The 15,127-nt window shown below is 48.5% G+C and overlaps 1 protein-coding gene across 1 annotated transcript; it reads right to left on the reverse strand.

Moving 5' to 3' along the window:
* Positions 1-409: 409 nt before the first annotated feature.
* LOC115840127 (NUT family member 2D-like) lies at positions 410-10,657 on the reverse strand. Its single transcript, XM_060301409.1, is given in 8 exon segments — positions 410-525; positions 1,474-1,912; positions 2,365-2,481; positions 2,894-3,189; positions 3,643-3,842; positions 4,861-4,989; positions 5,951-6,483; positions 10,352-10,657. Coding segments are annotated over 8 exon segments (2,136 nt in total).
* Between the last annotated feature and the right edge of the window lie 4,470 nt (positions 10,658-15,127).

A 15,127-nucleotide genomic window follows, 5' to 3' on the forward strand; every position in this document is an offset into this window, starting at 1 on the left:
CAAGCTGTTCTTGTGAAATGCGGTCATAGTTTGTTAGGAGGAACTGTTTTATATGGGAATACAAATCAGTGTTGATGCCAATACACACACATGTCCAGTCATGGGTGGAAAGGGAAGGGACAGTAGTTCTGGGGTGTCTCTGCACACCCATAGGCCCCTGAGGCCAGTCTCCACAGCCACAGCCAGATGGGTCCTCCTCCCTCAGTTGAATGAGATGCTGCTGCACAGAAATCCCACAAGTTCCACAAAGGGGCCCAACTGTCATTACCCTTATACACACGTTTCACGGGTGCTCCATGAATTTCCCCGCACCCATTCCCCTTGTTGCATCCTCATTGGGATTAAGAGGTAGCTGTGTCCACCACTCTCCACATTGCAATAATCCCAGTGGGACTAGAGGATGCTCCCGCTACGACGAGGCAGACAGTCCTGTCCCCATGGCCAAGACTTTTCCTCTCTGGTCACTCCACCCACACAGGAAACCCTGGATGAGCGGAGGGTCATCCCAGCGCCGTCGCCTGGCCACTTCAGGGAAGCAGAGAGAAGCTCCATAATGACAAGGGCTGTCTCCAGGCTCCATCCTAGAAACTGGTGAGTGTCCAGAGGGCTGAAAGGCACAAAAGCAGCTCTGCCTCCCCAGAAGGTTCAGGGATGCAGAAGATGGTACAGAGGCCCCAGAAGGCCCCTAGCCAAGCAGGCTTTAGAGAAGGGGATGATGAGGGGGTCTCTGGGGAGAGTGAGAGCTGTGCGTTCCCAGGGCCAGCCTGAGGAGTCCTTGTCTATGTGGAGGAAAGTTTCGGCCACCTGTAGATCCAGAGCTCCTGTGACCTCCCTCATCCTTCCTTCCTCTCTGGATCGCTCTCTGTGGAGCAGCGCAACACGAACAAGATGACAGTGGCCTGAGAGCATTTCCCACCAAGACGATCTTTATTCACAATTTATATACATCACTCCAAAGGTCCTGCTCCCACCCACACCTGGCCACACCCACCTCTCCCACCTCCCTAACCTCCCACAATCCCGCTCCCTCCCCCCACCCTGGTGGTCCTGCCCTCCCTCCCTTCCCCCCACATCATCTAGGATCAGCACTGGGATGACAGGGAGCCCCTAGGCTCCCCTGGGAGCCACTCTGGAGGGCCGGCCCAGCTGTTCCCTACTGGCTGCAGTGCTGCTTCTCCTCTTCCTACTCTTCTCTGTGACACACGGGTCACGCTTTCTCTTTCTTGGCTGTGAGGGGAGAGCCGGCCCCAGAGCCAAGGCTGGCCTCCCAGACACCCGGAGGCCAGCCCCGGGGATGGGCAGCTTCTCAGCAGTGGCTGGGTGTCCAAACAGAGCCTGCTTCCTCGACTTGGGAGCGGCTGGTGGAGCTGGGCTGAGGCCTCTTCTCTGAGGGGAGGGGGCATGGGGAGCACTGTGGGCCCCCCAACCTCCAGGGGAGGCCAGGCCTGAGGCATGGGCAGGACTCTGGGACACCCAGCAGAGAGCCGAAGAGGAAGGCCAGGCTGGGGAGCTCCTCCTCGTCCTCACCGGACCCGTCCCTGGGCCCTCGGGCCTCCCGAACAGGAGAGGCCTCTCTGAGCATAGACGCATCCCTGGGTCCCCGTAGAGGGCCAGCGTGCCTTTGACCCTGGGGAGGGGATGGAGAGACCTCCTGACGTCCTCGAGAGGAAACAAAATCTTTGGGCCTGCACAGGCCAGTGTCTCTTTGGATGAGCCTATGAGGAGCCTCAGAATCAATCTCTGGTGGGCAGGCTTCATCACTGACCCCTAGATGGGGGTCTTGGTCGTGCCTCTGGGCACCTTGGCCAGCGTCGGACTCAGAAGGACTTGAGCCCATTCCGGGTGCACTGTGACTCGGGGCTGCCCGCACACCCTCATCCTCTTTCAAGGCCAGGAGTTGTTTCTGCATCAGCTGGTAGGAGGGAGGAGGACAGTGACGGACAGTGACTCCAGGACTTGAATCCAAATACAGACACTGTGTCATTCCTGCCATCCTCCTGCAACTTATTCCCAGCTTTGTGCCCTTCCCTCCCCTCCCGGCTCCCCATCCTCTCCTTCCTTTCACCCTGCACTGCACCCACCCCAGAACAGGCACTTCCCCATGCCAGACCTCCCAGGCAGGGGAGGGATGGACAGCACCAGGTGACCCTCCTGTTCTGGGGCCCTACCTCTCCCCTGTTCACTGGGGTCCCTCCGTGCCCTGGTCTTCCTGGGTGTCCCTTGTGTCCCCTGTTCTACCGGGGATCCCTCCCTCCTCTGGCCCCCCTGGGACATCTGGGTTCCCCTGTCCCCTGGATCACCTGGGGTCCCCCTCCTGTGGGGTCCCCTGGCTCCCTGAGTGTCCCTCTCCCTCCTCTGGCTCACTTCTTCGGGAGTGAGCCCTTCCTCCTGCTCCAGCTCCTCCACTAGGTCCAAGAGATCCAGCTGTGGGTCTGGGGAAAGCAATTCTGCCAGGAATCGAGGGTGAATGACTGCCTCCACCTCGGACAGAAAGAAGAGGCTGTGAGCATCCTTGGCCAGGAGTGGCCTGTGAGACAAGAAGACCCAGAGGGAAAGTGAAAAGCAGAGACCCACCCCACTCTCCTCCACAAGGCGGGGATGGTCAGCACACACACAAACACACACACACGCACATACACACACAAACATGCACATACACAGTCACACACAAAAGAGCACATATACAGAGGCACATACACAGACACACAAAGGCATACACACAAAGAGACACAAACATGTACACACATACATCTGCGTAAACCTCCCCTAACACCTGGTTCAGGAACAAGGAGCTGAGCTTAAGTCCCAACGGCCTGAGCAGAGCCCAGATCTTGGGTGCTGAGTGTTCCATGCCCTGGCATCTTGTAGACCCCAGGCTCCATGCCTATCCTACCTTGGTGACAAAGTCCTCCTGGGAACACAGCTTGTCAATGTAGCTCAAGAGGCCCGGGTCCGAGTAGGTGCCATCCTCTTCCTGCTTCAGCTCATTTCCGTCCTCTACACCTTCTGCATCTGACTCGCCTGTGGCTGAGTGGACGGGCCCCACCAGCGCCTCTGTGATGTCCATATACTCCCTCACAGCCTCAGGGGGAATCTCCTTGGGTGCCTTGGGCTCTGGGGGCCGCTGGGACCTGTGTGGCTTTGGGCGGGAGGGCTGGGCCCTGGGGCTGGACATCCTGGGAACACAGGCTGAGACAGAGCAGGAGGAAGGGAAGGAAGGTGAGGGACTCCCGGTCCACCTCCTGACCACCAAGCGCACGTTGGTGAGGGCATTGTTTGGGGGACATTGATGTGGGTGTGTGGGGGGGTCAGGACCACCTGAAGCCTCATGCACTGTTGGAGAGGGGAGGTAAGGGGGCATCTAAGAGAGTCACAAGTAAGGAAGTGGGGAACCTCCAATTTTCTAGGGGTCTGCCCATCAAGCCCACTTCCTAGGCAGACTTTTTGCGGGGTCCTTTGACAGGGAGGTGTGAGAGGAGTTACAAAACTGACCAAGTCAATACCCCATAGTGACAAAGGGCAGCTGAGACCCCATGCCCCCACCTCCCGCCTCGGTGGCTGTTTTGGTTGAAAGACCAATGCCCCTGTCTTGAAGGAAAAGGATCCACGTGGGGACAGTAGCCAACCCTAGGCCCCTGTTACCTGTGCCTTCAACTCCAGTGGGAACCTGGGTGCCTGGCTGAAGGCCCACTTTCGGGGCTGGGGGCCCCCGAGGATCCAGCTTCGGTGGGGCTGGAGGAGGCAGGTCCTGCGCACACTGCATCCACTGCCCCTTCTGAATCTGCATCTCATCCTCGGCCTCAAATTCCATGAACCGGGGGGTGACGGAGGCACAGGCCACCCTGAGGAAAAGGCCTGGGTTCTGGAGCCCAACAAAGGCAGCCAAGAATGAGGGATTGGGAGAGGATGTGCCTTGAGGCTGTCAAGGCCCTGTGAGGTGCTGTCCACAGCAGAGAGCTGCTCCTGGAACTGATACAAGATCTGGGACCCTTCCTGCCTCACCAGCACTGGAGGCCATTCAACAGCATAGACCCAGGTCGCTTAATTGAACCAGGTCAACGGGACACGTGGCTGACCCAGGGGGCACCCTCCTCATGCCCCCCGACCCCATCCAGAACCACATGAAGGGCTGACAGCCAGAGGCTGGAACAGGCATGTGTTCCCTACAGGGGTCCTTGCCCGAATCCAGAACCCTGGGCTGGGACTGAGAGTCCTGGAACATAGACCTGGAGACAGGGCCCAGGAGAGGCTGGGCAACGTGGATGCTGAGCTCAGAGGAGAGGCCTTCCTTTCCTCTGAGAGGCGCTCGTTTGTTTGGTTTTGTTTCTTAAACCAAGGGGATTACCATGGAGCAAACACTGGAAGGGCCGTTGACCCTTGGGTTGATGACAGCTGGCTTTCCCAGCCTCTTCAGGGATGCCAGGGTACCCACTCAGGCCACTTTTCATGAGGAGAGGGGGTCCCAAATCTATGTCAGTGGCCGCCAGCCACCCACCACTAAAGAAGCAGCAGGCTGGCGGGTGGAGCTCTTTCCCCGGCCCAGCCCATATGGCCGGAGTTGGACCCCTACTGGACTCACAGCTTCACCCTGCGCCGTCCTGAGACCTTCATGTCAAGGCAAGGGTAGGTCAAAATCAGGGGAGGGCAGAGCTCCTGGTGGAGGAAGGACAGAAGACCCAAACTCTCAAGGTGAGGGAGGGGTTTCTGGAGGACAGTAGGGCCTCTGGGCTGCGGGGCCCCTGTTCTGGGTGACAGCCCTCCTCCTTTGTCCTCTCTGATGAGCACCCCCATGGCCAGACCCTGCCCTTACCCACTCGCCTCACCCTCCATGCAGCCCCTGGGCCCAGGACGCTGACTCACTTTTCCGCCATCTCGTAGTAGATCATCCGGTCAAAGTTGCTTCTGCACTGCCATTCCTGTACAGCCCTGCACAGTGCCTCCTCCAGCGTCATGGTGGGCTTCAAGCAGGCCAGGGATCAAAGCACTGGGCTGTAAGCCCTCGGGGTCAGTCTCCGTGCCCAGCCCAGCCCCCACCTGCCTGACCCCACTGGCCAATGTGGACCACACATCACTCAATGCAGCATGACTGAGCAACAGGAGGGTGAGAGGCAGGTATCTGCGAGGGCAAAGACAAGCCTTCCCGGCTACTGCTGTCACCGCCTCACACTCACTCGAGGATGACCATCCACTCCCAGGCTACAGCTGGGACACTGTGCCTTGGGGAGCTCTTTTCCTCTTCAAGGTTGCCTTTTCATAATAAAAATCACTATCATCAATAAGGTGTGGCATGTGCCAGGCCATCTATGAAGCTAACACTTCATAGATTAGCCCAAGGAGTTTTCTGCCCAGTCCTCTGAGTGAAGTGTGATTGTCCCCTTTTTACGAGAGACCGGAGGTTTAGGATGGAAATGCCTGCCAGGCTCACAACTCTGGTGGGAGAGAGCCCACACCCTTAGGAGAGCTCTACCATCACCCTGTTCCTAGTGGAATTCTCCACAACAATGAAGTCGAGGCGTGCATTAAGCGCTCTCCTGGGCCCCGCACTCCTCCCCCTCCTCCGAAGTGACCTCCCCCGGCCATGTACATCAAGTCCTGTACGAAAGGAGATCGCACCACGGGAGAGTGCGGCATTCACTCCTTGGCTCCTCACCTTACACCACGACCCTCTCTGACTGCAAGTCTTCAGTCCATATTACCATGAGAATCATGGAAGAGCAAGTTGGCTAGACTCTCAGGGTGGTGGGGTCAGTTGAGATGAGGCATATTTCAGTCATGATGTCATGGACTGGCAGGCTCACCCACATGACCGACAATGTGCCTTCTCATAGCATGGACATCGCCCTCAGACCTTGCTTCCAGTATCCCTAGAAATCTAACCTGCGAGTCCATCCCCAGGTCCTCTTTATCTAAAAGCTCCGATAAGCTCATGACCCCCTGAGCGTTCACTCACATGAGAAAGCAGGAAAGAGCTTCTGCATCAGGACTCTGGGGAAGGTGTCTCCAGGCCAGTGGTTTGAGGCACTGCCAACGTCGGAAGTTACTGTACACGCTCTGGGGGTTAGAGCAGTCACCGTGCGAGGCCTAGGACTGGTTGGTGGCCAGGCTGCCCTGCCTGGAAGTGCCATGTGGCCAAGGCCCATAGTTCACTGGGCGAATGATAGGGGCCAGCTGGGCAGCTAGTGGTGGAGCTTGAGGAGGAAAGCCTGGGGTCCAGCCTCCCTTGCCAGCCTGAGTAACTCCAACAGCTGGAGCAGTCACAATGGTCTCCATCACAGGGGTTGCTAAGAATACGGATGCAGGACATGCAGCACTCCCGCTGAGGGCCCCTGGAGTACTCCATGTGAGGGGGCCTTGAGTAACGATAAAGGTCTGAGTCTGGGGGGCCTCCACTGGACTCCCTTGTGACCTGACTTGGACAGTGAGGTTGCAAGCCCCAGGGGCACTGGGTCCACGGCCACCATTAGCCACCAAAGGCATCGTGGGGAATCAACCTGTCATCCTTGCTGCCATCCTTTCTCCATAGCCAGGGCAATTCCTCTTGATCCACCTCCAATGACCCCTCCTCCCCAGTGCAGTCTCAGGTTTCTTCAGGCTCCCTAGTCTCCCCAGCTGAAATGTGCTTGTGTTCAGTGCTCTCTTCTCCCTCTACTTCAGTCCAACTATGTGCCCACAGTGAAGTGTCACATGTGAACCCGAAGGATGTGAGAGATGGCAGGGTCTCTGAAAACACACCCCCAACCTATAGGCTTACCTTCTTCTGAAGCCATCCTGCAGGCTTGGGCACGGACTACTGCTGCCTGGTAGCCTCAATGAGAAAAGTCAAGACCAGGACCCAGAGAGTGACCTGCTTCAGCAGTTGCTCAGGATCCAAGTAAAGGAGGGACAAGTTTGAATCTAAATAGTAGAATGTGGGCTGAAACTTTCTGCAGTGGGGGAGGGGCAGAGGGTACATGGGTCTTGGTGGGGTGGGGTGGGGGGACATTTCACGAGGGCTCTGGCAGGTAGGCAAGAACCAGAAGTTCCTTCCACCTCACACAGTGGCAACACAATTGGCGTGTGCCTCTTTAGGCAGTTTATAAACTGTTTTTTTGATTCATGGCACCGAGGTTGGACATGACGGTCCCTTCCTTTCACATCTTTATCCATCAACCTAGTTTTGTGTCCCTCAACACATTCTGCTTCCTACCAGGCTCTTGACTTACTTCAACAGAGACTAGACTTTCTGAACAAAATACCCAAGTGTTAGTCTGATAAACACTTGGGTATTTATGGCCACATGGAACTGAGTATTTGAAATTAGGATTGTCTCAGCAGATCCAGTGTCTTTGACTGCTGTATGTACATCACTCCTAAGGAAGTGGTCCTTGTGCTCCAACCAACCTCCAGCAGGACCAGCCTTACTAATGATCCTTTGTGTTGGAAAGCCCCCGTCCATCAAAAAACTGTCATGCAGCCCCCATGTCCAAGAACAGAATTCACTAAATGTCTTTCTCATAGTATTCCATGGTTGTTAAAGATTTAGTTTTTTTACCTTTTAAATGATTTTAGTATAATATTTTAAGCAAGTAACACCTTCTCATGGTTCAAAATTAAATTGTGCAAAATGGAATATGCAGTGGCAAGTCCTCCTCCCACCTCTTTCCCCTGTCAACCCAATCCTCTTTCCCAGAGGAAACCAGTGTTATCTGTTTCATTAAAATCTTTCCAGAGATATGCCATGCAACTAAAAATGAAGGCAATCTATTTTCATTTTTAAAAATGCCTTCATTGTTTTTTCTAGTTGAAAATTCATATATGTTCCAATATATCTGAGGATATTTCCAATGATTGTCTTTGTACGGGTATCGTGGCTCCTCTGTTTCTGCACTAGATTCCTGGAACAAGAATTTCTACAGTCCCTTAAATTTCAAAGTACCTGAAAGAATAGGGTGGCTCGATCTAGCAAAGAAAAATAACAAATGCCTAACTGAATTTGGTTTTTGAACTTCACGTAAACAATGAATTTGTTTTTAGTATAACTGTGTCCCACGCAATATTTTGGACATACTTTTACTGCAAATTCTTTTCCTGTTTATCTGAAATTTACATTGAACTTGAAATCTGTATTTTATCTGGCAACACTACCAAAAAAGTATAACATACCAAGCTATTATTAGTTACTCATCCTTATGAGAAAGAGAACTTGGAGTAAAGAGACTCAAGTGTGCATCCTGGCTCCAACACAAAACACAATTGTAAACATACACAAAATCTGCAGGCTCTTCAGATGAAATGGATTTGGAAGAGCCATCATATAGCATTGAACGTCTTGGCTTAGTAAGGGTAAGGACAGAAGTAAGGAACAAGAAGGTGGAAAATCTTCTCTTTCCTTATGTTAAAGGGACTAAACATCCTAGAGCCCTGGTTTTTCTAGGTGTTAAAAATCCACTACCCATGAAATGGATGTGCACCTTGAGACAATGCCAAGAGTTCATCTACCAATTTCCAATCCCCATTCATACAAACTCACTTCCAACTAAATCCTAGCCTGCAAGCCCTGCTTACAAGTTTGTTAATTTCCTGTCTGCATTACATACCCTTGCTCTTTAGAATCTAGGCCTCATCATTGCATATGGTCCCATCTGCATGGGAATCACGGTAGCATTCCTTTTAAAAAACTTGTTTGATTATTTTTTTCAAATTGAGAATCCATGTCAGTCAGTTTACCACTATCAAAATATGAAAGAGTATTTGTGTTTTGTGTTGTGAGAAGAGAGGCCTGTTAGGAAACTTGTCAAGGGAGATGAAGGGTGAAAACCTCAGAGGATTGCAACCCAATATCTTGGGAGACGAGATTCACTGACTGCTGTAGCAGCAGTAGAACTCCTACTGATTGTGGGGTGTTGGGGAGGGAAACAGAGGTTTAGAAGGACTGTTCCACAGTGTGAAAAAGACTCCTGTTGGTGCTTAAGAAGTTCCTTGCCCCTTGTCAGGAGAAATTGACTCAGAAGAAGATGAGAAGATAAGGTGAGAATATTTCAAGCAACATCATGGTGAACTTTATATCTAAAGAAACTCCTGTTGGGGACTGAAAAAAATAAACAATTTGGGAATAACACTCAGTACTGGAGCTTTTATAATGAAGGAAAACTTAAATGATTTTCAACCAATAACTTCATACTAGAGGGATGGTGAGGCAAAATATTGTACCCAGGCACTCGAGGAAGGCAGGCTTCCTTGTTGCTTCCTCCCCTTGTTCAGTCATTGAACCAATTATTTACAAGATTCTCACTCATAATTCTGATACAGTATTTGAAGGAGTCTTCTCAAGGCCACTGATACAAAAATTGCACTGTGCAAAAATTAGCCAGTTCCAATTCTGCAATCACTTTTGTAATACTTCAAAATCCTACACCCCAGAGACAGAGATAATCAAATTAGCCCAAATGTAATTTGGGAAGACCAGTCACAGAAGGGAGTATCTAAAATTCCTTTGGATCATGATCTCTGACTATTCCTGCACAGAGGTTGGGGGCAGGCATTGACTACTGAGAAAAAACATCTCTGGACACGCATCACAAGCCTCAGAAGACAGTTCATTTCCACTCAATCACGAAACATTAAAGAAACGAAGAGATACCATGTTTGTGTCTTTTCAAGTCTGTGCACTTGGAGGCGCATAGTGCTATTAGGTGTGAGGGGTCTTCAGAGGCATCCTGTTGAGTGAGAAATGCTCTAATCTTGAAATTGACCAGAGAGAAGATCTGATGATTGAAGTTTCTTTGGGAAGTATTAAAAAATCAGGTCAGTAAGTTGATCCCGCTACTATTTTTGTTGTTGTTGTTGTTTTTATTGCCAACTGAAATTCTGCAAGATATTACAAAAAAGGAGGGAGGGAAAGTAAAATTGTTCCCATATTACCTGCTGTGTTGAAATTGGCCCAGATTGTCAACTCTTTCTCAAAGTTATTAAAAAAAAGACAAAACTGTACAAAGGAAACACCTGTGAATCAACATTTATTGAAAAACCTCCATGTATTTAATACACTAAGAAAAAAAATTCTATTACTGTAAATGCGTTTGGAAAAAACTCTAGGAACGGAGTCAGGAGACAGTATCTTAAGAGTGTTTCCCAGGTCTGAAATTCTTTCCTAGAATTGTTCTTTAATGGAAACTTCAGGCTTGCTAGGAAAAAGGACCTACTGTTTTTTGAAAGGCATAAACAAGAACCAAGGAACTGATGTCCAAAGGGCATAAAAGCACTTGCCCCAACTTGAGGCTACTGTGCTTAGAGAGGAGCTCTCCAGAACTCTTTGTATCTAAGTGCATGGGTTTAACGTGTGCAATATAAAAATCACGAGTGCACGTCTCACAAGAGCTGGTTTTAAGAAGAGAGCGTCACGAAGGTTCCCGGCGAGGAGCGTCGCCTGAGAAGTTCCGCAGCGTGCCCGACCCTTCACTTCTCTCCTCTCCTGCAGAAACCTTCTGGAACAGATGCCCGCGCGCCCCGCGCCTGCACGCCTGCGCACGCCCACTGGGGCGGGGCTCTCGGGCACGTGGACCGCCGTCCTCCAACTGCTCCCGGCGTCTGTTGTGGCAGTTTGCTCCGGAAGACAGGAGCGCATGCGCGAGCACGGGGGCGGGGCCCCAACGGCCGTCGCGGGGGCGGGGTGTCTCATGGCGGCCTCTAGAGTCAATTATAGGAATCCTGTGGTAAGGGGTATGCGGACTTTTCACCCCTCAGGTGTCACCGCTATGCGCTGTTGTTCACCCTGTGGGTTATTTGTGCCCTTGTCCATGTAAGGAGACTCCCCCCACACCCCCATAGAGCTCGATTCCCTTGAGGTGTTTACCCCAGGGTTACTGGCACCACTGGGGAGCCGGCTGCATGAAGGGTTCAGTGATTGCGGGACCTACAGTGCGGGATAAATACTGTGTGCGAGCTATTAAACAGGTGCAGTTCTAGTCTGCGCGTTCTGAAGAGTACAAAAGCTAGAGGGAAGTTCTTGCGAGTTGAAAACCCTCATCTGGTTCCAAAGGTGTAGCTCAGGTCACTGGAATATGAGTGAAGAACTAGCGAACATCCTCATAGCTTTACTAGTAACTTTTTTTTTTTTTTTTCGGTATGCGGGCCTCTCACTGCTGTGGCCTCTCCCGTTGCGGAGCACAGGCTCTGGACGAGCAGGCTCAGCGGCCATGGCTCACGGGCCTAGCCGCTCCGCGGCATGTGGGATCTTCCCGGACCAGGGCACGAACCCGTGTCCCCTGCATCGGCAGGCGGACTCTCAACCACTGCGCCACCAGGGAAGCCCGCTAGTAACTTTTTAACATAAAAATATCAATCAACACTTATGTTCAAACTGTACTCTTTTGTCAATGAGAGGAGTAAATTTGCTGAATCTAACAATAAGCATTTATTCGTAGTCTGATACTCTCAAATCATGACGGAATTGCAAGCATAGGTTGGCTGGTGATGCAAGAGTTCAGCAAAAATCAACGAAAGCATTAGGTAAGAATCAATTCGGTATATAGAATTTACAGTGAAGAGTAGTGTACACTTTATCTTATTTGTAAATTATGTGCACACATCTATTATATCATTAAAATTAATTATATGGTATATATCTCCACACTTCTTTAGGGAGTGCTGATTCAGGTTATTAAGGCTTTGCTTCATAACACACCACAGCAGGTGCGTATGGGGCTTAAGGTAGTTTTTGTTTGTATTCTGGGGTCGTGAAAGTACTGTGTGGGTGTGTTTGTAGTGTGAATTATATATATGTGCGTTTGTGGCTTGTTGGAGTTCAGTGTCTGTATTTAAGGATATTAAGAAGTTACATCCTTGTTTTTGGCAGTTGGGGAGTTGTGGGTGTTTATGTGTATCTGGAAGTGTCATGTTGTATATGTGTATTTGTAGATCTTCCAGGGATTGTAGGACCTCATGGGCAGTGGGTGGTTTTATGTATATCATTATTTGGGAGCCTATTGGGAATGTGTTTCCATGAATTCCTGGCATAAGGTTTATTTGTGTATTTATGGAGTTGGTGAGAATCTGAGTAGTGTATTTGTATTTGTGGGTTGGTGATGTCTGTGTGGATATTTGGGGTTAAGTGGAAGACATGAGTGTGTTGTTGTGAGAGTGGATGCATTTGAATTTATGTAGAGGGTTTGAGATGTAATTCAGATGTACTCTAGTTGTTCGGATTATGTATTTGTAGTGTAAGACTTTGGGAATGTGCGTTTATGTGTGTGTTTTCTCCCAGCATGTTATAAATGCGTGTCTGATGGTGGGTTTTGAAGGGTTAGCTGCATGTACATAGTGGAAAAGTTGGAAAAAGTACTTGTGTTTATTATTTTTGGTGTAGGGTTGTGTGTTTTGCTTATTTTTGAAACGTAGAGGGATCATTTGTATCTATTCAGGGCATGCTGTATTATGTGCGTTTCTTTTGGTGGTTTTCAGGAATTGTGTGTTTTGGGGTGTGTGAGGGAAGGTGTATGACTGTTTTATGGGACTGGTGGTATAATGTATATGTGCATATGAATGTGTTGTGTGGTGTGGGGTTTATATGAATCTGTATTCTGGAAGCAGGTGGTGTTATTTCAGTGTGAGTATTTGGGAGTGTGGGATTATGTATATGCAGATAGTGTGAAGCCTCATGTCTATTTTTGGTTATAGGTTGGTATGTTTCCATATTTGTAGTATGCTGAGTAATTGGGGGTATATTTGGGGCTTGTGGTGAGAAACATATATGTTGAGTTTGTGTGTGTATTCAAAGAGCGTAGCAGATTAGATGAATATTTTCTAGAGTATGTGTTTGCATTTTTCACTGGGGGTTATTTGTATCTGGAAGTAAGTATTTTTGTGTTGATATAGTAATGGAGTTATGTGTATACAGGAGAATGGGAGAATTTATTTGTACTGGAAGTATATGATATGGTTCTAAGTAAGTATTTAGGGGTATGGAGGTTTAAGATGTGTAATTTGGGATTTGGAAGGGGTTTTATGTGTATTTATATATGATATGCTGGAGATGTGTCCGTGTCTTAGGAGTGTGTACTGGTTTGTGTGTATATCCATCAGGGCATGGGTGAATTCATAGGGTTTGAGGTAGTCAGAAATGGTCACAGTGGTTTCCTGGAATGCTGGGATTTTTGTGTTTGGAAATGTTTGGGGATTGTGGTGGTAATGTTGGATTCTGGAAATGTAAGGATGATGTATAGTGTTTTGGGGGATATATATATTTAGAGATTGGGAATATTTGCTGGTGTGTGTGTCCATGTGTGTGGGGGGGTCATGAGTGTATGTAGCTACAGTTGAGGGATTGCTGGTGTTTTTGTGTCTTTTATGTATCTGAGCATGAGGGGTGTATGTTCATGGTTAGTTTATGAGAGTGTGCATAAGGGCTTTGTGTGTGTATTAAAGCATTCAGGGATCCTCTTGTGTCATTTCTGGAATGTACTGGTTGAAGAACTTGGTGGAGTTGCTTATATGTGTGTTTTCAATGTTTGTGGGATGGTCCTCTATATATTTGGCAAGTTTGGTTGTTTTGTGCCTGTGTGTGTGTGTCTTTAGGTTCATGGGGCTTATGGGGTGTGTATTCTGAGATACGGGAGAGGTTCAGTGTGTGTATTTGGAAACAGAGAGGCTGTGTAGGTTTGTGTTCAGGAATTGTGGAGTATATGTATTTTGAGACTGTGGTATTGTGTGTGGGTATTTTTTGGGTGGTTCATGAAACAACTGTATACTTGGTGTTTTTTGAAAGCCTATGTATCTACAGGTTATTTGTTGTGAATATATGGGTAGTGTGTTGGTTGCATATGTTGGTATTTGAGCACATTCAAGGTGAGTGGTTTTGTGTAAAAATAAGGTAGTGAGAGGTGTTTTGTATGTACATTCAGGTTTCAGGTAGCAGTTGTATGGGTGTGTTTAGTGTATATTAAAGATTGTATGTTCTGAGATATGTTCTGGAGATATGTAGTGTGGTTTTCTTTGTATATCTGGGGTGAGAGTTCAGGGTGTTACTCAGGGTGCAGTCAGACTGTGTGCACATATTCACATGAAAGGGGATGGGGTGCACTGGAACTGGCTCATACTAGCTTGGTATAGTCAATGGTGCATATCTCTTCCTAGCTCTGTGATGTCAGGTTGAAATTAGTCATGCTGAGAATAGTTACACCAGGTAAGTTGTGAAGCTCCGTAAATCAAAGCTTTCCTACCTACCCTTGGAAAGCATTTTATTAAGCATTCATCAGCATTTATCACTGGGGAGTGTGTGCATGTGTGTGTGTGTGTGTGTGTATGTGTGTGTGTGTGTGAAGCAAGAATATTCAGGCATCAGTGCGTACGTGTATGGGAGACTCTGAGAATTTTGAGTGGGGCATTCAGGGGTTGTGGGCCTTTGTATGTGTGCCTTGACCCTGGTCGATCAAGTTGGTACATTCTTTTTTTTTTTTCCTTGCCCATGTACTTTTAATGTTACAAGTACATTTTGTTTCAATTCTGACATATTATTTTATGCTATAATTGATATATTTTATTTACAATAAATGTAACAAAATTTTCTTTTATTATTTTATTTGGTTTTTAGATTCTGTTTTGTTCTAAGTACTCTTTATATGTATACCTGTTACAGTGCCCTTAATTTTCCTTTTTCTTAAAAAATCTTTTGCTATCTAGTCTGTCAGTTTTAAATGGTACTCACTGACACTCATATATACAACAGTCAGTTACCTTTTTCAAATTTCACTCTTCTCCCTCTCTTCTCCTCCCATTTTTAATGGAATTCTTTCCACATAGTCAGAACATGTAACAATTAAACACTATTCTCTCACCCATTACCCTACTTTTGTGTTAGTATTTGATTTACAATTAAATATATTAAATAATCACCAGCAATCATTTACCAAGGTTTCCTCAGTGTGTGCTGTTTACATGAGCTCATCCTATAGTAGATTCCTCATGAATGACTCACCTGCACAATAGTCCCTGGGTTCTTGCACAGTCGAAACTGTTTACTTATAGACTTGATACGTTAAAGGCAGCTTGGCTGAATATAAAAACCTTGGGTGACTTTTGTTCTATGGAATATTTTGAAAATGCTGTTCCACTGTTGCTTTGCATTGTATGTTGCTCTTGAGAGGCTGGTGCT

The sequence above is a fragment of the Globicephala melas genome, chromosome 6 (genome assembly GCF_963455315.2).
Source record: "Globicephala melas chromosome 6, mGloMel1.2, whole genome shotgun sequence".
NCBI lineage: Eukaryota > Metazoa > Chordata > Mammalia > Artiodactyla > Delphinidae > Globicephala > Globicephala melas.